Raw genomic sequence first — 21871 nt, 5'->3', positions numbered from 1 at the left:
GCCAGGGCAAACATAGGCCTCACAGTTGTGTCCTGAGCCACCTACTTCCTCATTCAATATGAACTCATTAGTGGGTCATCATTAATGAGGTGAATGCCCTCGTATATAGTCACCTCTTAATAGATTCAGCAGCTGAGGACAGAATCTTCAGCAAAAGAGCTGCTTGGGGAAAATGCTGTGTGTGTTTGTGTCACATGGCAACTCTGTGACTAACTTTTTTTTAAACTTACTTTATTTTTTTATGTGTATAGGTGTTAGGCCTGCATGTATTTCTGTGCACCATGTGCATGCAGTGCCTACAGAAGCCGGAGGAGGGCAATAGATCCCCTGAACTGGGGTTTTGGATGGTTGTGAGCCCTATATGTGGATGCTGGGAATCAAACTCAGGTCCCCTGATAGAGCAACTTGTGCTCCTAACCACTGAACCACCTCTCTAACCCCTGTGACTAACTTTAAAAAGATGCCTAATATCTTCTAAAGATAGCTCTAGTAACCTATGTGCATAACTAACAATGCAAGAGGCTCTAGTTTTTACATCTTTCCAGCCCCTGATACTATTTTTTCTTTCTTTTGAATGAGATCAGATTTAAAATCAAAGCTGGCCTCCAATTTGAGACTTTAGCCTCTTGAGTAGTCCTGGGATTACAGGTGTGCACCAATATGCTTGGCTTGTTTGCCCTTTTTATGCCTAGTAATTTACTTGATGACTTTGCATACACTTCTGAATAGCCCCCATTCCCTTTGCCTTAAGACTCCCCCCCCCCCCCCCGTCTCTGTGTGTGTGTGTGTGTGTGTGTGTGTGTGTGTGTGTATTTGTGTGTATTCTTGTGTTGATGCATATATGTTTATGTGTGTTTGTGTACATATATGTTGAAGCCAGAGGAGAACTGTAGCCTTTGATGTTTTCCTTAGGGATGTTATTTATCTCTTTTGAGATAGTGTCTCATTGGCATGGAGTTTACCAATTAGGCTAGACTGTTGGCTAGTGAGCTGCAGGGATCCTCTTGTCTCTTCCTCCCCAGTGTTGGGATTATAAGCATATACCATGAAGTGCAGGATCTTCATATGGGTTCTGAGGAGTACAAACGCACTTTACTGACTGAGCCATTTTCTCTCAGCTCCTCTGTGTGTGTGTGTGTGTGTGTGTGTGTGTGTGTGTGTGTGTGTGTGTTTGATATCCAGCTTAGTAGGTGTGAAGTAGTAAGTCATTGTGGTTTTGTATTATATATATATTATAATTCATTTATATTTTACTAATGACTGATGGTATTAAACCTTTTTTAGGTACTTAAGAGCCATTTGTACTTCTTTGGAGTAATATCTATTCAAATCAAATCCAAAGTTTACAGAATTTTTTATTTTATGTGTATGAGTGTTTTGCCTATGTGTATGTCTTCACCACATACGTAACTGGTATCTGTGAACCAGAAGAGGGCATCGGATCCTTTGGAACTGGAGTTACAGATGGTTGTGAGTTGCCATGTGGGTACTGGGAATTGATCCCGGGTCCTCTGGAAGAGTAGCAAGTGCTCTTAACCATTGATTGAATCATCTCTCTAGTCCCTGGCTCATCTTTGTAAATTAGTTTACAAAGCAGTGGGTTTCCTTATGATTTTTTTCATACATAGTTTTGGTTGGCCCTTTCCCTCACCCTCTCTGTTTTGTCCCTCATTCTCATTTAAATATTTTCAGCCCCAGTATTCCCCCTTTCACTTTTAAATCACATGTCATCTAGTAACCCCATTTCTCTGCCCCTTTTTTTTTTTGAGACAGGGTTTCTCTGTGTAACAGCCTTGAATGTCCTGGAACTCTGTAGATCAGGCTGGCCTCAAACTCAGAGATCTGCTTGCCTCTGCCTCTCAAGTGCTGGGATTAAACCCTGCACCACCAACTCCTGGTTTAATCCCATCTCTCTTAAAGCCTCCCTCTTCTCTTTTCTTTTTGGCCTCTACACATTCATCCACATAAATAAGGCATATATAAAAATTTAGAAGCTGGCATCTGCATATAAAAGAAAACGTGGTGTTTGTTTTTCTGAGCCTGAGTCACCTTGCTTAATATACTATTTTTCATTCCTATCCACTTCCTTGGGAATTGCATTTTTCCTTATGGCTGAATAAAATTGTTTTGTTTACATGTACCACATTTTTTATTCATTCATCATCTAGGGTGATTTCTTATTTCGAATAGAGAAGCAATGAACATGCATGAGCACATATCTCTGTGGTAGCATATAGAGTCTTTTGGTATGCCTATGAGTGGTATAGCTGGATCATATGTTTTTTATTTTTAATTTTTAAGCCGCTGATTTCCATAACATGCATGAGCACATATCTCTGTGGTAGCATATAGAGTCTTTTGGTATGCCTATGAGTGGTATAGCTGGATCATATGTTTTTTATTTTTAATTTTTAAGCCGCTGATTTCCATAGTGGCTATTCCATATTCCCAATAAATAAATATTTTAGAATTTAATTAAAAAATACTAAAACATGAGATGCCTGGTGGATAGTGAGAAGTGGCTGGCTATGACACTGGCATTTTCCTTTGGTGGGATAATTTTATCTTCATGTAGCTGCATGTGCCTGTGATTTGTGATTTCACCCTGTCAGAGCAGATACTGCCCAGTGAAGTACTTTTATCGAAGCAAGGCACCTAATTGCATTTTTCTGATAGAACCTACAGGTGTTGGGTGGCTCATGTAAATGTTACTTTAATTTTTTTTTTTCCTTTTTGATGTTTTGAGACAGGGTCTCATTCTATAGTCCATGCTGGTCTCTTAACTCCTTATGTAGTTCAAACTGATTTGAACATTATAGCTATCCTCTTGCTTCAACTTCTCAAGTGCTGGGATTATAGGATACCAGGTCTAACGGTGTACTTTTAATTTATTCTTTGCATTCTCCCTCTCTTCATCTTAATCTTTTTCTGTTTTTCCTTTCCATTTTAGGTCGCAGTTGTTCTGATGGATACTCAGGGAGCATTTGACAGCCAATCAACTGTGAAAGATTGTGCTACCATCTTTGCTCTAAGCACCATGACTAGTTCTGTTCAGGTAAGATCCCTCCTCTTTTCCCTTCCTTTTTTTCCCATCTTCCCCTTTCCCTTCCTCCCTCCCTTCTGGGGATTGAACTTAGGATCTTGACAATGCTGGGCAACTCTTCTACACTGAGCTCTCTAGTCTGTCGGTTATTTTCTGTTAACACAATTCTTGTGGTTGTGTATGAGTGTTCTTTTTAGACTGTGTTCTAGTTTGCTCTTCTGTGGCTGTGATAAACCACTCTGATTAAAACCAAACTTGGGGAAGAAAAGGTTTATTTGGCTTACACTTCTAGGTCACGATCTATCATTGAGGGAAGTAAGGACAGGAACTCAAGGCAGGAATCTGGAGATCTGGAGACAGGAACCATAAGAGGAATGCTGCTTGCTGGCTTTTTCCTGCTCATGTCACCAATCAAGAAAATCTCTTCCTGGCTCAGCAGTTAAGAGCACTGGCTACTCCTCTAGAGGACCTGGGTTCATTTCCCAGCACCTACTTGGCAGTTCACAACTGTCTGTAACTCCATATCCAGGGGATCCATAGCACCAGGCATGGATGTGGTGCACATACCTGTGCATGCAGGCAAAATAAAAACAAATAAAAAGATACATCTCAAAAAGAAAGAAAGAAAATCTCTTTTAATCATGGCCATAGGACAGTCTGATTGAGGAAATTATTCAGTTGAGGTTTCTGATTTTCCAAGTGACTTTAGGGTTGTGTCAGGTTGTTAAAAAAAATTTAACCAGCACAAGCTACATGTATAACAAACTCTTAAGCTCAAAATTAGTTTTTTTTTTCTACTTATATAATTATATACAAAGTATTCCAAGAAAAAAATCTCAAACCTCTTAAACTGTTTTAAACTATAAAGAAGGAATTTTTGGATTCTAGCCTTTTATTCTTATTTTTCCCAAAGACTGATACTGCTGTATATAAAAATAGCCCTCATATGCTTAAATGCAAATCTTCAATTGTACAAAGCTCCATCCAGTGTTCTAAGCTTATTTGGGACTTGTTTGAAGTAAGCCAGAGTGCTGTCAATCTGGATTTTGTTTTCTAGATTTACAATTTGTCCCAGAACATCCAGGAAGATGATCTTCAGCAGCTACAGGTAATAAGAAAGGGTAATGGGAATAGTGGCTGAAAGATAAAATGTCAAGTGTTCCCTATCCCATGTGGAATCTAGACGTGAAAGCAGAAGGAGGTACTGTCTGAGGACAGAAGGAGACCAAAGAGGAGGAGGGATGTGAGAAAATGGCAGTGGGTGGGTGGGTGGTGCTGGAAAGAAGAGGCTCAGTTCCTGCTGTGCAAGCAAGAGGACCTGAGGACCTGAGCACTCACATAAAATGAACAACCAGGAGTGGTGACACATGCCTTTTATCACAGCACTCAGGAGGCAGAGGCATGTGGCTCTCTAAGCTTGAGGCCAGGCTGGTCTACAAAGTGAGTTCCAGCATGGTGGTTTGCTAACCCTACTTTTGGAGAGGTGAAAATAGGACAGTATCTAGAGCTCACTGGCCAGTAGTCTAGGCAACTGGTTAGCTCCAGGTTCAGTGAGAGACCTTGTCTCATAAACTAAGGTTGAAAGTTATAGAAGAAACCTGACATTTTCCTCTGGTCTCACATACACAGGCCACAACATACACACACACCTCACATGCACATGTATATATATACATGAGCATGTACACATGCATATACCACACACACATTACACACACATAGCATAAACATACACATAAAAAAACAAAAATAAAAGCAAACAGCTGTAGGTATATATTCCTCATAATTTTATGTGGGTTTTTTTTGAATATTTTTTTTGACCATTTACAATTATTTATTTATGTAGGCAGTCATAAAATATTTTTGTAATATACATAAGAAAAACCACATTTAAATGAGTAAGAAATATAATGGCAGGTGATAGGATTTAGTGTTTATAAATGAAACTATCAATAATTAATAGAGAAGAAATTCAAACTGTATTTAAAAACTGAAGCTATGTATTTCAACATTTCTAAATTGCAAGAAGGTATTGGGCTTTTAGAGGTAATATGGCTTACTATTTTTTCAATGATCTCAAAACACTTCTAGAAACCGTCATAGATGGATTTGAAAGGAAAGAAAAAGACAAGAACTTTGGCAAGCAAAGTAGTAGTTCACAGCAGCTTGGTAAAAGTTTAAAGCTTATTAGTTTAATATGGACTTGGGGCTACTTTCTGAAGAGATATGGAGATAGTGACACTATGTGATATTTGGAGCTAAGTGTTTTGTATAGAAGCATTAAAAATCACATGGCTTACATTCACTCTGTTTCTATTTATGCAGTGTGGTGCACATTTTCATAGTATTCAAGCTTTATTAAATAGTTATTTTTTCATCTAGCTTAGGGATTCCTCATATTAACATATTAATTTTTCCTCTTATCATAAGAACAAATGTAAATTGAAGAACATTTATATAAAAAGAATATTTGTTTTTTGAGACAGGGTCTCTCTATGTATCCGTGGCTGGCCTGGAACTCATAGAGATCCACTTGCCTAAGCCTCCAAAGTGCTGTGATTAAAGCCATGTGCCACTACAGCTGGCCTCATAAACATTTTAATATCATAATACATCATTTTAAAGAATTCAAGAATAAGCTGGGCGGTGGTGGCACACGCCATTAATTCCAGGACTTGGGAGGCAGAGGCAGGTGGATCTCTGAGTTTGAGGCCAGCCTGGTCTACAGAGTTAGTTCCAGGACAGTCAGGACTGCTTCACAGAGAAACCCTGTGTCAAACAAACAAACAAACAAATGGATCTGGTGAGATCTGGTGCAATGACTCAGTGGAAGAGTTAGGTCCCTAGAACCCCCATGGTAAGAGAAAATCAACTTCTTAAAGTTGTCCTCTAACCTCTACATGTGCACACTGTTGTGTGTGTGTATGTGTGTGTGCACAAATAAATAAATACAAAAAAACTTAAACAAGTCAGGTGGTGGTGGTGGTGGTGCACACCTTTAATCCCAGCACTTAGGAGGCAGAGGCAGGTGGATCTCTGTGAGTTTGAGGCCAGACAGCCAGGGCTACATAGAGAAACCCCGTCTTTAAAAAAAAAAAAAAAGGGTTTTGGTTGAAGTAATCCTCCACTCTGTAGCTGTCTGTTGTTGTTTGTTTTTTCTTTTTTGGGTTTTTTGGTCTTTTGGGGGGCCTACCACCCAGCTCCCAAATAAATCACACACAGAGGCTTGTTCTTAATTATGGATGCCCAGCCTAAGCTTGGCTTAGTTTCTTGCCAACTGCCAACTTTTCTTTTCTTTTTTTTTTTTCTGGTTTTTTGAGACAGGGTTTCTCTGTGAAGCAGTCCTGGCTATCCTGGAACTTACTCTGTAGACCAGGTTGGCTTTGAACTCACAGAGATTCTCTTGGCTCTGCCTCCCAAGTGCTGGGATTAAAGGCGTGTGCCACCACCATCTGGCAATTTTTCTTAACTTATATTATCCTGTCTATCTTTTGCCTCTGGGCTTTTCCTTTTTTATTCCTGCATACCTTTCTTTGCTTCTTACTCTATGGCTTGCTATGTAGCTGGGTGGCTGGCCCCTAGAGTCCTCTTCCTTCTCTGGCTCCTCCTTTCTTCACTCTTTCTTTCCTCCATCTCTTATTTTCCTCCCCTCCTAGATTTCTCCTTCTATGTATTCTCTCTGCCTGCCAGCCCTGCCTATCTCTCTCCTGCCTTGCTATTGGCCATTCAGTTCTTTATTAGACCATCAGGTGTTTTAGACAGGCACAGTAACAGCTTCACAGAGTTAAACAAACGCAACATAAACAAAAGTAACACACCTTAAAATAATATTCTACTACACTTGTCTCTCTCTTTTTTCCTTCTCTTGAGACAGGCTGGTCTTGGACTTCTGATTTTCTTGCCTCTACCTCCCAAGTGCTGTGATTACAGGTATGCTCTACTACAACAGGCCGTATCTGTTGCTGAGGTGGAGTTAGAGGTGGTTGTGAGCCATCTGACTTGGCTGCAGGGAACTGAACTGTGAGAACACTGTGAGTAAAAACAGTTGAGCCATCTCTCCAGGGTTTTTGATTCCTCTTTCACAATTTTTCAAAAATCTTATCCTGTATGAAAAGGGGCCACATGTTATAGATATAGCAGTGGTTGAGATAGACACAATTATTTTTTTTCCCTTTCAGGGTCTCTGTGTAGTTTTGGCTGGCCTCAAGAACTCAGAAATCCTGCCTCAGCCTCTGCCTCTGCTGGGATTAAAGGCATGTACTACCACACCCAGTGAGATGGACAATTCTTACCTTCACAGGTTGAGACAGGGTTTGTCTGTGTAGCCCTGGCTGTCCTGGAACTTGCTCTGTAGATCAAGCTGGCCTCAAATTCAGAGAGATCCATCTGTCTCTGCCTCTCAAGGGATTAAAGGCACGCACCACCTCGCCTGGCTACCTTCACAGGTTTTATAGTCCAGTTTGTGAGATAGACATGAATGAACAGGCATAGTGGTCAAAGACTGCTATCAAAATACTCTGCAAACTGGATGGTATATTTTCTGCAGAATTGCTGAAAATAAAGTGTTGGAGATGGGCCAGTGAGATGGTTCACTGGGTACAGGCGATTGCATGCAGGCCTGATGCCTCAAGTTCAATCCCTGGATCCCACAGGGTGGCAGTGGAGAACCAATTCTACAAAGTTGTCCCTTAACCCACATAAAAGTGGTCTCACACACACAAAATGAATAAGTTAAATAAGGGAGGCTGGAGATGTGGCTAAGTGGTAAAGCAACTGCTTATCATGCGTATAACCTTAGTTCAATGTCCAACATGCCATTACGAAGTTTGGTATTAAAGACTAGATTTAAAAAATTATATATGTATATGTTTGTGTGTTTGCATGCTATGGTACACACGTGGAGCTTAATTTGGGAGTCAGTATTCACTTTCCACCTTGTTGAGGCAGAACTTGTCTTGTGCTGCTGTGTGTCTTCAGCTAGCTAGCTTGGTAGCTTTGGGTGTCTGTCCTGATGCTCCAGCGTCTTGCTATAGGAGTGCTGGGGTTGTAGATACAAGCTACCACATCTGGCTTTTTGTGTGGATTCTAGGGATTGAATTTGGGTTAGGGTCCTCAGGCTTGTATGCCTAAAGCTTTTACCCACTAAGTGATTTTCTCAGCCCCAAGGCTAGATTTTTGTTGTTAAGACCACATGCATTACTGTTGTATGTCTCTGGTAGCGGGTGGAGATCTAGGGGAGACTTGTAAACATTTCTTCAGCTGTCAGTCCCACTCCTTTGCCCTCCTGCAAGGAACTCAGCTTTTCATTTCTTAGCCAGTCAAGGATTCTGCTGAGAGAATGTTTTACTTCTTGGGCCTTTTGCTTCCTCCCATTTGTTAGCAGGACATAAAAAAATGCCAGAACTAGTCAGTTGCCCTCTGTTTCTTTTCGTTCATAGTGTTTGTGACAAGTTCTTTGTACTGTCATATTATTTCATGCCCCCTTTGTCCAGTGAATTTGACATTTAAGCTTCATTTTATTATACTTAACTGTGGCTTCATAAGAAGCAGGTAAATATATGCGGGAATCCTAATCTGAGTTAATTCATTCAGTCATTTGAATGGCGTAGATATTTACTATATCACCAATATAATATATTTATTATAACAGTGCACAAAATGGGAATGTCCCTACACACTAGTCTGAGTGCTCATGGTGATTAAAGGCTACCAGGCCCAGCCAAATGAATATTTTAAGTGTTTTTTAGATTTATTTTATGTGTATGAGTGTTTTGCCTACATGTATGAATGTGCCTGGTGCCCGTGGAGACCAGAAGAGTGTTGTATCCCCTGGAACTGGAGTTACAAATGGTTGTGAGCCTTCATGTGGGTGCTAGAATTGAACCCAGGTCCTCTGGCAGAACAAATATTCTTAACCACTGAACCATCTTACCAGCTCCTCAAATATTTTTGCAAAAGAATACCATAAAACTATTTAAAGTAGTTTCAAGCCACTAACTCTTCTTTTTTAAAGCTCTTCACAGAATATGGCCGTCTGGCAATGGATGAAATTTTCCAAAAACCCTTCCAGGTAAAGCACTATGGATGTTATTCATATCTTTGTTTAGTTCACAGTTCAGCCGATCTGCCTGTTTTTAATATGACCTGTAACCTACAGGTTTTGTTTTTTGTTTTTGTTTTTTTGGTTGAGACTGACTCTTGTTATATAGCTCAGACTGGTCTCCTTCAGCATGCCCTTGCCCCCTTTGAAAAGATTAGGAGAAAGTATTACAATAACTGTAACTAATCTTGCATATGCACTTGTACAGTGTTATAATTCTGTTCTGCTCTGTCACAATAGACACTGATGTTTTTGATTCGAGACTGGAGTTTCCCTTATGAGTATAGCTATGGATTGCAAGGAGGAATGGCATTTTTGGATAAGCGTTTACAGGTAAGTGGGAAATCTGAATAATTATCTAAAAGTAACTTTCTCATTTGCTTTTGACTGTTGTATTTAAAGCATATTATTGAAAATGATACTCTGTAAAATGTTTATAAATATTAGCATAAACCAGCATACTTTTTTGTTTAAAATTTTTAAAATTACATGTATATATTTGTATGTGTGGTAGAGAGGAGAGCACTACAGTACTCATATGAAGGTCAGGACAACTTGTGGGAGTTAGTTCTCTCTTTCCACCACGTGGGTCTCAGGGATCAAACTCAGGTCAGTAGACTTGGTGGCAAGTACCTTTACTTGCTGAGCCACCTTTCTGGCCCTAGTATTTTTTTCATGGTAAAATTGAAGAGCCTGGGTATATAATATATAGGTACTGTAGAGGAACTGTGAGCAAAAGGCCATTATAATTATAATTTTGAGTTATTATTTTGAATCAGGTTCTATTTGTGCCTTTAGAATGTCATGTTTAGAATTGTAGTTCTGTCCTTAGTCATTATTATTTGCTTTGGCTTATATGTATAAAAGCAGCCTAGTCTGTTCCCTGAAATCGAAGCACAGGAGACCTTTGTCAGTCACTGCTAGCTTATTGGATCCTCCTTCTGGCCAGCAAGCCTGCTGTTCTTCTTAAATGTTGTACAGTACCACCCCTCCCTTTTTTTTAAACTTTATTTTATTTATGTACATTGGTGTTTTGCCTGCATGTATGTCTATGTGAGACTGTCAGATCTTGGAGTTACAGACAGTTGTGAGCTGCTATGTAGGTGCTGGAAATTGAACCCGGGTTCTCTGGAAGAACAACCAGATCTCTTAACTGCTGAGCCATCTCTTCAGCCTGCAATACCCTTTAAAACCAAGTCTTTAGTACCTGCTCTCTGTTAGCTATGACAGCCAAGTGCACATTCATATACTTACTGCTTCTTGGGGTTCTGGCTCTTCCCATTGGTCACTCTGATCTGTCAGTCAGGAAGTCTTCTTTCCTTTGTCCTTATGCTAGTGGCTGTTAGTGAAGAATAGTAAATCATTTTTGGCTGGTAAAGTGTTGATTTTCCTTGGCAGGTGAAGGAACATCAACATGAAGAAATTCAGAACGTTCGAAATCATATTCACTCATGTTTCTCGGATGTTACCTGTTTTCTCTTACCACATCCAGGGCTCCAGGTGGCCACAAGTCCTGACTTTGATGGGAAATTGAAAGGTGTGTTACAGACATTGTTACTGTACATATGATTTGATCTTTGGAATCCCAGAATGAGCAGTAAGTGTCAATTATAAGTCAAATGGATGGTTATGAGAATGAATATGGTCTTATAGAAAGAATAGTGTTAGTCTAGTTCAGATTTTGCTCTTGACCTACTGTGACCATCAGAAGTATTTTGCCTGTTTCACAAACTGAAAATAAGATGTTGTTCTTTAGGGATCTTTCTAAGAGACATATTATAGTTCCCACTTTATAAGAGATCAAAGTGCTAAATAAAGGAAGACTGAAAGCTAAGACAGCTAATATTTTTCAAGTAAAATTATCTTCCTCAGGAAAAGTACCATGATACATGGCTAAGTTACTGTTTAAGCTTATTTGTGCTTGTAGCAAAACCTGATGCTGGGTCATGGGCTAATGTCAGGAAGTGCTGAGTAGTTGGTAGGTTAGAGAATCAGAGTCGGGATGCTTGGGTACCATTATCTTATTTTGTTCCCTATTCCTGGAGGCCTTGAGTCACCTGATGGCTGGCCCACAGTTTATACTTGTTAAGCAGTTTGTTCATAGGCTGATCAGGGCCTCTTAATTTTCCCTAAAACACTGATCATAGTAGGTGCCAGCTTTGCAGTCCAGTTGGGTTCCCACTGTTGTGCAAAGTGCTTTCAAACTAAATTCACAGTCATTCCATGAAGTTACATCATTTCTTTTATCTCAACATGAGGAAGCTGGTGGAAACAAGGAAAGTTAAGCAACTCACTCAAAGTTCTCTGCTAAAAGCAATGGGGCAGAGGTTCACATCCGGGTTCTGGTGCCTTAAAGCCCACACCATGGGAATAGAAGTTCATTGTTCTTTGGAGGAAGTCTTCAGAGAATATGTACTTGTTGAGTTACCAGGACAACTTGCCTTTTTAAAAAATATATAGTTTTAATTTTTTTGATTTAGTTAATCTAAGAAGAATAATATATTTGTCTAAGTCAAGGCTAAAGAGATAACTCAGTAGTTTAGAGTGTTCTTGGGTTCTGTTCCTAGCACCTGCATCAAATAGTTCACAACTGTCTGTAACTGCAGTTTCAGGGGATCTGCTGCCTTCTTCTGACCTGGGTGCTGGCACGAACATAGGACACATATATACATGCAGCAGCCCCCCATAAAAGGAGATACTTAACTTTTTTTAAAAAAATTTATTCTGTGTGTATGAGTGTTTTGCCTGCGTGTATGTTTGTGCACCATGTGTACACCTGGTGCCTGCAGAGCTCAGAAAAGTGCTGGATCCCCTGGAACTGGAGTTACTGATTGTTGTGAGCCTCCATGTGGATGCTGAGAACTGAACCTGGGTCCTCTGCAAGGGCAACGAGTATGCCTAACTGCTGAGCCATCTCTCCATCTTTTTTCCTCAAAGATTTATTTTTTTATTTAATGTGTATGAGTGTTTTGCCAGCATGTATGTCTGTGCACCACTTACGTACGTATATTGCCTGCAGAGGCCAGAAGAGGGTGTCTGATCCTCTGGAACTGGAGTTACAGATGTTTTTGAGCCATTATGTGGGTGCTGGAAATCACATTGGAATCCTCTGGAAGAGCAGTGCTCGTCTGCTGAGCCATCGCTCTTACCCTGTCCCCTCCTCCCACTAATAAATTTTTAAAAAAGATTTACAGACCAGCTGGTCAAAGTTCTGTGGAACAAATTGACTTTGAGAGGTGTAACCTTTACCTTCTGTTTGACACTTGCATGATATGTCAAGCAGTTGGCAGCTTTCCTGAAGGGGATACTCTGAGAGTTTGCCACTTAATGATTTGTGGGAGCCCACAAAGGTTTCCTCATTAGATCTGAGCTTGCTTTACAAAGCAGGGCTGCATTAGGGGATGGCTTGACCACATGCATGGTTACCAGGTATCTGGGATGGTCTGTACTTGGCTGTGCTAGGGGGAGGTCTTTTGCTCCACCCCTTGGCATTCCTTTAAAAGCTCTTTGGCAGAGACAGTCAGGGCCCAATGGATTAGGATCTAGGCCCTCCCGAGGCTATCCTGTGTTTCTGGCTCTCTCTCTCCAGATGTCTTTTTTTTTTTTTTTTTTTTTTTAAACATATATTTATTATGTATACAGTGTTCTGCCTGCATGTACATCTGCAGGCCAGAAGAGGGCACCAGATCTCATTATAGATGGTTGTGAGCTACCATGTGGTTGCTGGGAATTGAACTCAGGACCTCTGGAAGAGCAGTTAGTGCTCTTAACCGCTGAGCCATCTCTCCAGCCCCCCCCCCCCCCAAGCTGTCTTTCTATCTAATATTTCATGCTGCTCCTGCTCAAGAGTACCCTGGGGAAAAGTGGAGGTGGGATGGCACCCTACAATGATTGAGAGATTCAAGGGCAAGGCCTGGGCTTGGTAGAGATATCTGCTTAGGCAAACAGTGGAACTATAGACTGTACCTAAAGAACTGGGAGAGAATTTTTCAGAGTTAAGTGCATTTGTGTGTGTGTGTGTTTATGTGTTTGTGTATGTGTGTGAGTAGTGATAACATTTGTTTTTTTCCTTTTTATTTTTTTGGAGGGGCAGGATCTCATGTAGCCCAGGCTGGCCTCAAATTCACTTGGTAGCCAAGGGTAACTTTGATCTTATCTTCCCACCTGACTGCTGGGATTAAGATACACACCACTGTGCCTAGCTGTAATGTTCTTTCAGTGTTATGGCACTTCATGATTAGCTGTATTTTTACAAAATCTAAACTGTTGGATTTTTGTTTGTTTTGAGTTGAGGTCTTGGTATTTTGACCTGCCTTACCTGGGAGTTGATATGTAGACCAGGCTGGCTTTGAACTTGGAGCAGTTCTCTTGTTTCCACTTCCTAAGTGCTGGGATTACAGACATATTCTACCACACCTGGTTTAGGAGGATGGACCAGAGTGACTTTTCATGCCATTGTCTCATGGGGAGGTCAGGTTACCAGATATAAGCATAGAAAAATGGCATCCTTTCCTATTTTAAGGCATTTTAATATTTCAAAGCGTTCTGTTTTGAAACTAAGTTTCATTTTAACATTTTTATTTAGAAAGTGGGCAGTTTTTAAAAGTTGTTTGACTGTGACTTGAAGGTATATTGTTACTGGGATGCACGTTGTTTACATTCCAGTGGTTGCCTTTAACAAGTTACTACAAGCTAGGCAGCTTAAGACGACAGAGATTTATTCCTTTACAGTTCAGGAGGCTAGAAGTGTGAAGTAGTGGCTGGTTCCCTCCAGGGGTGCTGAGGAGAATCTGTCCCATTTCGCTCTCGTGGCCCCGGGAGGTGATGGCAATCCTGGCATTCTTCGGCTGTGGTTGTACCACTCTTACACTCTTATCTTTTTTGTTGTCACGTGACTGTCTTCTTTGTTTGTTCTTCCTCCTACCAGCCCATCTCTGGATTTAAGGCCCCCTCAGAGCCATTTTAAGTCCTCATTTTAGTGAATCACATTTGCTGGGACACCTTACAAATAAGGTCACATTCTGAGGTTACATATGGGCATGTTTGGGGGAGGCAGCGCTATTTACTCCACTGTCCACACATAGTTTACAGGTGGTTTAGTCACTAAACAGGAAGTATGTTGTTTCACACTGTATATGTTTATGAGACAGGGAGCAAATTTAGTGTAAGTAGTCTCCAGTCTCATGACTAGGAACCATTTGGTTCCCTCATTCAAGGTAGAACTATATTTTTTTAAATTATTTTTTGAGAGAGGGTCTCACTATATAGTCTTAGCTGTCCTTTGAAATTTACTATGTATGTAGACCAGGCTGGCCTTGAACTCACAGAGATATGCCTATCTCTGTTTCTGGAATGCTGGAATTAAAGGTGTGCACCACTATGACTAGCTTCAAAATAGAACTATAAAATAAAATAGAGTTTAAGTCTTTTTTTTAAATATATGTATGAGAAGGCAAGTCCAAGAAGGGTTAGAGGTATGTAGCTCATTTATAGAGGCTTCCCTGGCATGCATGAAGCCCTGAGTGTGATCCTTAGCATTGAGCAGAAACCAAAAAGCAAACAAAACAGCCCAAATCCAGTTACAGACCCTAATCTCTAAATTCCCAAACCCAAATTATTGAAAATAGTGAGCCATTACAACAATCAGAAAAACAAAAATATGTTAGTATGTTACAGTTTTTTTTTTTCTTCCCCCAAGACAGGGTTTCTCTGTAGACCAGGCTGGCCTTGAACTTACAGAGGTCTGCCTGCCTCTGCCTCTGCCTCCCGAGTGTTGGGATTGAAGATGTGCACCATTGCCACCTGGCTGTGTTACAGTTTTTATGCATAGTAATTTGGTAATATGAAAATTTTAAATGCCTTTTGTTGGGTCTAAAATTATACAATACCCATCTATAAATCTAAAAATACAGTCACTTAATCTAAAAGTACAGTATCACTTAGCAACAGGGATAAAGTCTAAGATCTGCTTTCATTTGTACCCTTCCTTCCTGTCACATTTAAGTCCTTTCCAGTTCAGAATAAAATAAAGAGACTATACTTATCTAGCCAGGCAGTGGTGATGCATGCCTTTAATCCTAGCACTTGGGAGGCAGAAGCAGGTGGATTTTTGTGAGTTCAAGGCCAGCCTCCTCTACACAATGAGTTACAGGACAGCCAGGGTTACACAGGGGAAAAAACCCTTTTTCTTGTGTTTCAATTCTGGCTAGCAAACATAGTCTTCACCCCCTTTCTGCAAGAGTTTTGTTTTGTGCTCATTTTGGCTTTTTGTTTCTTTATGATCCTGTATATAGATATTGCAAGTGAATTCAAAGAGCAGTTGCAGGCACTGATACCGTATGTACTAAACCCATCTAAGTTAATGGAAAAGGAGATCAATGGCTCCAAAGTCACCTGCCGGGGACTGTTGGAATATTTTAAGGTAAATGTGAGTTTTAGTTCTAAACTTTTTTTTTTTTTTTTTTTGGTAAAATTGATTTTATTGTTAGTAGTTTTCTCTGGGAGATGGTCAGAGGCATTTTACAACCATAGTATCCTTCCAGGAGTGGGCCACTGGGTGGCAGTATGGGCATAAGAACCAAATGATGTTCTTTGCACTCTCTTAGAGTAGTCATTACCGTGTCTCCAAGGAAGATGATGTGGACAGGAGGTGGTTAGGAGGTTGCTGTGAGTAGGAGACGCACGTAAATGGGACGCAACTATCTCCAGGTGGATAGTCTCTGCCCACAGGTCGTGGTGAGACCATTGTGCATGGGGGCCTGACTGTAATCTTGGCCTTGGTAGGCTTGTGCTGCTTGAGAGTACTTTTAGATAACTAAAAATGCTAACATGCACTCAGAAGTGTGTCCTGCTTCTGCTAATTTTTGATTGTTGATCTAGGATTTTAGGAAAATGCAGTTGTGTGGTTTCACTATTTTAAAATATGAGCAAAATATTTTAGAATTGTATTTTTGTGATTGCTTCTATGTTTATGTTTTAAGGCATATATTAAAATTTACCAAGGAGAAGATCTGCCTCATCCAAAATCCATGCTTCAGGTAATAAAGTCTTTGGTATCCTAAATTACATGTTGTAATTGCTGGAATTGGCCCAGACATGACATAACTGAGTCCTGAAGATGAGAGCAAGACCACTCTTCTTCTTATAGCCTTACCTTGACTTTTGAGAGCACATTTGCAGCAAGTGTGGGTACCCTCTGCTTCATCTGTGTTCTCTGTAGGGCAGTTAATGCATTTGGGGCTGCTCTCCTTTCACGACTCACTTGGGAAACACTGCTTTGCTATACGCAGCTGAAGTATAGTTGCTGTGTTAGACAAGCCACTTCCAGTCATTGGTGCTGTACTTTGGTATAACTTCTGGCTCTTGTCCTGAGGATTCATTGGTCATTTGGTTAAAACAGCCTCTCACTTTCATATGCTGAATATGTAGGCATTTATTGCTAAATACTGATTTCTTTAGTAGCAAAATATTTTCACAAAATCACTGGACCTCATGATTAATAGTATAAATGAAATTTTTGCCCTTGTTTTTGTTTTTCTTATTTTGAGGCACTGGGATTAAACTCAGGTGCTTACACCTTATAGGTTAGGTAAGTGTTCTACCACTGAGCTTCCTCCCCAGTCCAAAGTATGCAACTGTTAAGGTGGAAATTGAAGTAAAGGGAATTATATTTTCTTGAGTTTTGGAGGTTTGGTTTATACTAAAGATTCTTAAGTGCTAGGATAGATGTTTTGGCACAAAATTTGGCAAAAGTATATATTTTATCAGTTGAATTATATGGAAATATAAATAATGACAGGTTAATAAAAAAGAAAGAATGAGAATAAGTGATATTTTTGTTTGGTTTCTGGGAAAAAGTTTCAAGAAGTATTTATAGTTCATACTTTTCTTTTTTAAAAGGCCACTGCTGAAGCCAACAATTTGGCAGCTGCAGCCTCTGCCAAAGATATTTATTACAACAACATGGAGGAGGTATGTTGGTAACACCTTTTTTTCTGGAGTGTCTATTTCTCTATTTCCTGAGCATGACTGTTGACTTCAGAGAGCCAAACTTTATGCTACTCAATGTAGCCTTTTTGTTTGAGATAGGGTTTTATGTACTAGGCTGCCCTGAAAATCACTGTGTAGTAGAGGCTGGCTTGAAACGTCTGATTGTACTGCCTTTACCTCACTAATGCTGTGGCACAGGATGTGCTTTAAAGATTTGTTTGCACTTACGAATCTTTGTGAATTCATGACACATATATGTGGGTGTTTACGGACACCAGAAGAGGGCGTTGGATCCTCTGAAGCTAAGGTTTTAGGTGTTTGTGAATGGCTTAGCATGCGTGATGGAAATGTAACCTGGTTATTTGGGAAAGCTGAAAGCCCTCTTTAAACTACTAGCTGTCTTTACAGTCCCAGCTTAATGTGTCTTAAGATGATGAGACACAAGCTGTTTTTCAGATCACCCTGGTAATTGGGATTTTCTAATTATTTTTTAAAATTTTTTCTTTTCTTTTGAAACAGAGTCTGTGTAATTGGGATCTTCTAGTTATTTTTGTTTTTCTGAGACAGGGTCTTGATATGTAGTCCAGGTTGGTTTCAAACTCATGACAATCCTCTCATGACAAGTCTCCTGAGTCTTAGATTGCAAATGTGTGCTGCTATGTGTATTATTTCTTTTCTTTTAAGATTTACTATTTATGTGTATCTGTACCTGTAGGTACCTGAGTGGGCCAGAGGTGGGCATTAGATCCCCTGGAGCTCTAGTTACAGGTGGTTGTGAGCTTCCTGATTGTTTGCTGGGAACTGAACTCTGATTGTATGCAAGAGCAGCAAGTGTTCTTAACTGCTGAGCCATCTCTCCAGCCTCTCTGTGTCTGGTTATTAACCATTTCTAACCAAGCTTTCTCAAGAGTATTTTTGTTCTTTCTAATTAGTGTTACCCTGTTTTTTCTTTTTTTTTAATTTTAAAATTAATTATCATATTTGTATACCAGGGCTTGCTATGTAGCCCTGGTTGGCCTGGAATTTATATAGACCAGCTCCAGCTCTGTCTGTTGCCTCTGCCTCCTGAGTGCTGGGATTATAGATATATACTAGTTATACTAGTATGTCTGGCTTTGGCCTTAGCTATTTGTCTTTTCTGACTTTAAAAAAAATTTTTTTTTTAAAGATTTATTTATTTATTATGTAAACAGGAGAGGGTGCCAGATCTCATTACAGATGGTTGTGAGCCACCATGTGGATGCTGGGAATTGAACTCAGGACCTCTGGAAGAGCAGTCAGTGTTCTTAACCTCTGAGCCATCTCTCCAGCCCCTTTAAAAAAATTTTTTATATGCATTGGTATTTTTGCCTGCATGTATGTCTGTGTGAGTGTTGGGTCTCTTGGAATTGGAGTTACAGACAATTGTGAGCTGCCATGTGGGTGCTGGGAATTGAACCTGGGTCAGTGCTCTTGACCGCTTAGCCGTCTCTCCAGCCCCTTTTCTGACTTCTTATTAAAGTAGGATCTCATGTAGCCTAGGTGGGCCTCAAACTCTATGTAGTTGAGAATGACCTTGGACTTTCTGATCCTCTGGTAACCACCTCTGGAATGTTGGAATTATACATGTGCACCACAATACTGATTTATATGATATTGAGATTGAACCCAGGGCTCTGCATACTAGGCAAGTACTCTACCGTATGTGTTATGTCCTCAGTCTTCCTTGAATATTTTCTGAAGTTAACTTCTAAGCTTTTTTTCTAAACTTTTAAGAGCATTCTAATCTTTACTGTCTCTTTTTACTTGTTTTATTTGGTATGAACAAGAATTTTCATCACGTGTCTTTGTCATTTTTAGGTTTGTGGGGGAGAGAAACCTTATTTGTCTCCAGACATTTTAGAAGAGAAGCACCAAGAATTCAGACAACTCTCTTTGGACCACTTTAAGAAGACCAAAAAGATGGGTGGGAAGGACTTCAGCTTCCGTTACCAGCAGGAGCTGGAGGAGGAAATCAAGGAACTGTATGAGAACTTCTGCAAACACAATGGCAGCAAGAATGTCTTCAGCACCTTCCGAACCCCTGCAGTTCTGTTCACAGTCATAGCAGCGTTATACATAGCCTCGGGCTTCACTGGCTTCATTGGGCTTGAGGTTGTGGCTCAGCTGTTCAACTGTCTGGTTGGATTGCTGTTAATAGCACTCCTTACCTGGGGGTATGTCAGGTATTCCGGTCAGTATCGTGAGCTGGGTGGAGCTATTGACTCTGGTGCAGCATATGTGTTAGAGCAGGTGAGTGGTGCTGGCTGAGGCTAGGGTGTGTGGGGGGTCTGTGGTGATTGTGCTTATGTTGTAAAATTTGGAAGAATTTCATAGTGAAAAAAGGGGTTAAGCCCATTTTCTGATAGGCTTTATATTTTATTCCTTTTTAGTATATTAATACTTAATCCTGATACTTCGTTTTAAGGCCGAAAATGGCCCTTTAATGCAAAAAAAAAAAAAAAAAAAAAGGCCTTTGATCTACTCTGTTTCTCCTGGAGCAGTTTTATTTTTATTTTTAATTAATTGTTTTGGTTAACATGCAAAGTAGTGGGGTTCTTTATGGCATCTTCATATATACTATCATTTGTGTCTTCAAAATGCAATTTTTTTTTCCTTTTTTTTGGTTTTTTGAGACAGGATTTCTATGTAACAGTCCTAGCTGTTCTGGAACTCACTCTGTAGACCAGGCTGGCCTTAAACTCACAGAGATCTGCCTGCCTCTGCCTTCAGAGTGCTGGGATTAATGTCGTGCGCCACCACTGCTTGGCTGCAAATGGTTTTTGAGATTGACATAATCTGAGATTTTTTTATTTTTAAAGTTTAAGTTTGTTACTATTGTGTGTGTTGTGTTGTATATGATATGTGAATGTGGGTGTATGAAACCCAGAGCACAAGATGTGGAGGTTAGAGGACAACTTTGTGGAGTCAGTTTTTGTCATTTACCTTTATATGGGTTCTGGGAATTGAACTCAGGTCGTTAGGGTTGAACAGCAAGTATTTACTCAGGTCGTTAGGGTTGAACAGCAAGTATTTACCTGATGAGCCATCTTGCTAGCCCATTTAGGTTTTTGTTTGTTTGTTTGAGATAGTCTCATGTTGCCTAGGCTGGTTTCAGAGTTCGTAATTAGAAGATGAACTTAAACTCTCGAACTTCTGATTTTGCTGTCTCTAAAGAGCTCTTAAGTGCTATATAAGTGCTGAGGGTATAGGCATATCCTATATGCTATACCTGGCTGAGCTCTAGTTTTCATAAATTGATTTTTGAGAAAGGGTCTTTCCATAGTTTAGGATGGCCTGGAACTCACTGTGTTATGCAGAATGGCCTGAAACATCTATAATCCTTCTACCTCAGCCTCCTGAGTAAATTGCATTGCAGGTGTGTACCACTACAGCTGGTCATTTTGTATATTTTTAGCACAAGTTTGTTTCTTTTTCTGTAGCATAAACAGATCTATTAGGTCAATGGTGTGAAGCCTCCACCTCCTCAGCAGAGGAGCATATGCTCCACTGACCCTTAGGAATCAGCTATGGCCGTGGTTTCCTCTCACCACTTGGTCTCATTCACTGCTGATGAGGAAAGATAATTAGAAGTTATGGCCTAGGACTTAGTTTTTTTTTTTTTTTTTTTTTTTTATGCTGTGTTGTAGTTTAATAACTAATACATTAACTAAATGAACTTTTGCAGGCTTCTTCTCATATTGGTAATTCTACTCAGGCTGCAGTGAGGGATGCCATCGTTGGGAGACCACCTACGGATAAAAAGGCTCAATAGCATCTTAATGACAAGATTCAACAAAAGCCCAATCAGCACCTGTGTTTCTGCTAATGCCATCATGGGTCCAGTTCCAAAGGAATGGCTGATCTGAGACCATCCTGGAAGAGCTGAGACAGGGCACCATAATAAATGAACTGACCTCTCCTATGGTTTCCCATTCCACTTGTCTTGGAAGCATTTCTTTTTCTTGCTGACAGACCCAAGGCTACTTTCTTCTCTCTTTGCTTTGTGCACTTTAAGGTGTGGGGGTGGGGGCCAAAAGGAAAACATGGAAATGCAGCTTTTAAGTTTTTGATGAGCCACATAGTGCCTTTTAGGACCAGTCCGTGCCTCTGCCAGCCAGGAAGGCTGAGGAATGGAGGACAACCTCATGAAATGCGGTTTTGGATCAAGTTCTCTTGGATTTTGGATTTCAGTTCTTTTGTACCTTTGAAATTTGTTTTTCAAAAGTTTATACAACTTGAAAAAGGCTCAGAACTAAAGGTCAACTGAAATGATACTTATTACACTTAAACAATTTCCCCCAGTACTGGTGATTGAACCTAGCACCTGACAGGCTAGGTGATTGTTCTACCCCGGAGCTGTCCCTGCCTGCTTAACTGTGCAGTCTCAGGTCTTGAAATTACTTTGTTCCCAGGTTGGCTGTGAGCTTTCCATTTTCTTCCTTCCTCTCTAGCTTCTTGAGTAGCTTGAATACAGACCTGGCTACCTTGCTTCAAAACCTTATTTATATGAATTACCTTTGCTATGCGTCATGGAAAAAGTTAAATCATTTAATATTCTGTGTCGGAGAATATAAGATCTTTTACACAGTAGGCTGGCAGTTTTATTGAACTTACATTTTTATTTTTATTCCTATAGCTTCTTTCTAGAAAAGAGGCAAACAGTTCTTAAAAAAAACAGTGGTTAATAATAAGCTAGATACTTCATGGTAAAATTGTAG

General features: G+C 40.1%; 1 protein-coding gene across 2 annotated transcripts in view; it reads left to right on the top strand.

Annotated features, from left to right (window-relative positions):
* The window catches only part of Atl3 (atlastin GTPase 3), a 41211-nt gene extending 20126 nt beyond the window's left edge, over positions 1–21085 (top strand). For both annotated transcript variants that reach the window (XM_059261660.1, XM_059261651.1), the window contains 10 exons: positions 2951–3055; positions 4101–4151; positions 9057–9113; positions 9384–9476; positions 10542–10680; positions 15437–15564; positions 16124–16180; positions 17043–17114; positions 18972–19403; positions 20839–21085. In XM_059261660.1, the coding sequence (XP_059117643.1) occupies positions 2951–3055; positions 4101–4151; positions 9057–9113; positions 9384–9476; positions 10542–10680; positions 15437–15564; positions 16124–16180; positions 17043–17114; positions 18972–19403; positions 20839–20925 (1221 nt within the window). In that variant the 3' untranslated portion in view covers positions 20926–21085. The remainder of the gene's footprint in view (positions 1–2950; positions 3056–4100; positions 4152–9056; positions 9114–9383; positions 9477–10541; positions 10681–15436; positions 15565–16123; positions 16181–17042; positions 17115–18971; positions 19404–20838) is intronic.
* Positions 21086–21871: the final 786 nt, after the last annotated feature.

Source organism: Peromyscus eremicus, chromosome 1 (assembly GCF_949786415.1).
Source record: "Peromyscus eremicus chromosome 1, PerEre_H2_v1, whole genome shotgun sequence".
In the NCBI taxonomy this organism is placed as follows: domain Eukaryota; kingdom Metazoa; phylum Chordata; class Mammalia; order Rodentia; family Cricetidae; genus Peromyscus; species Peromyscus eremicus.
Note: the sequence above shows the minus strand (reverse complement) of the source record. Positions and strands in the feature narration are given on the sequence as shown.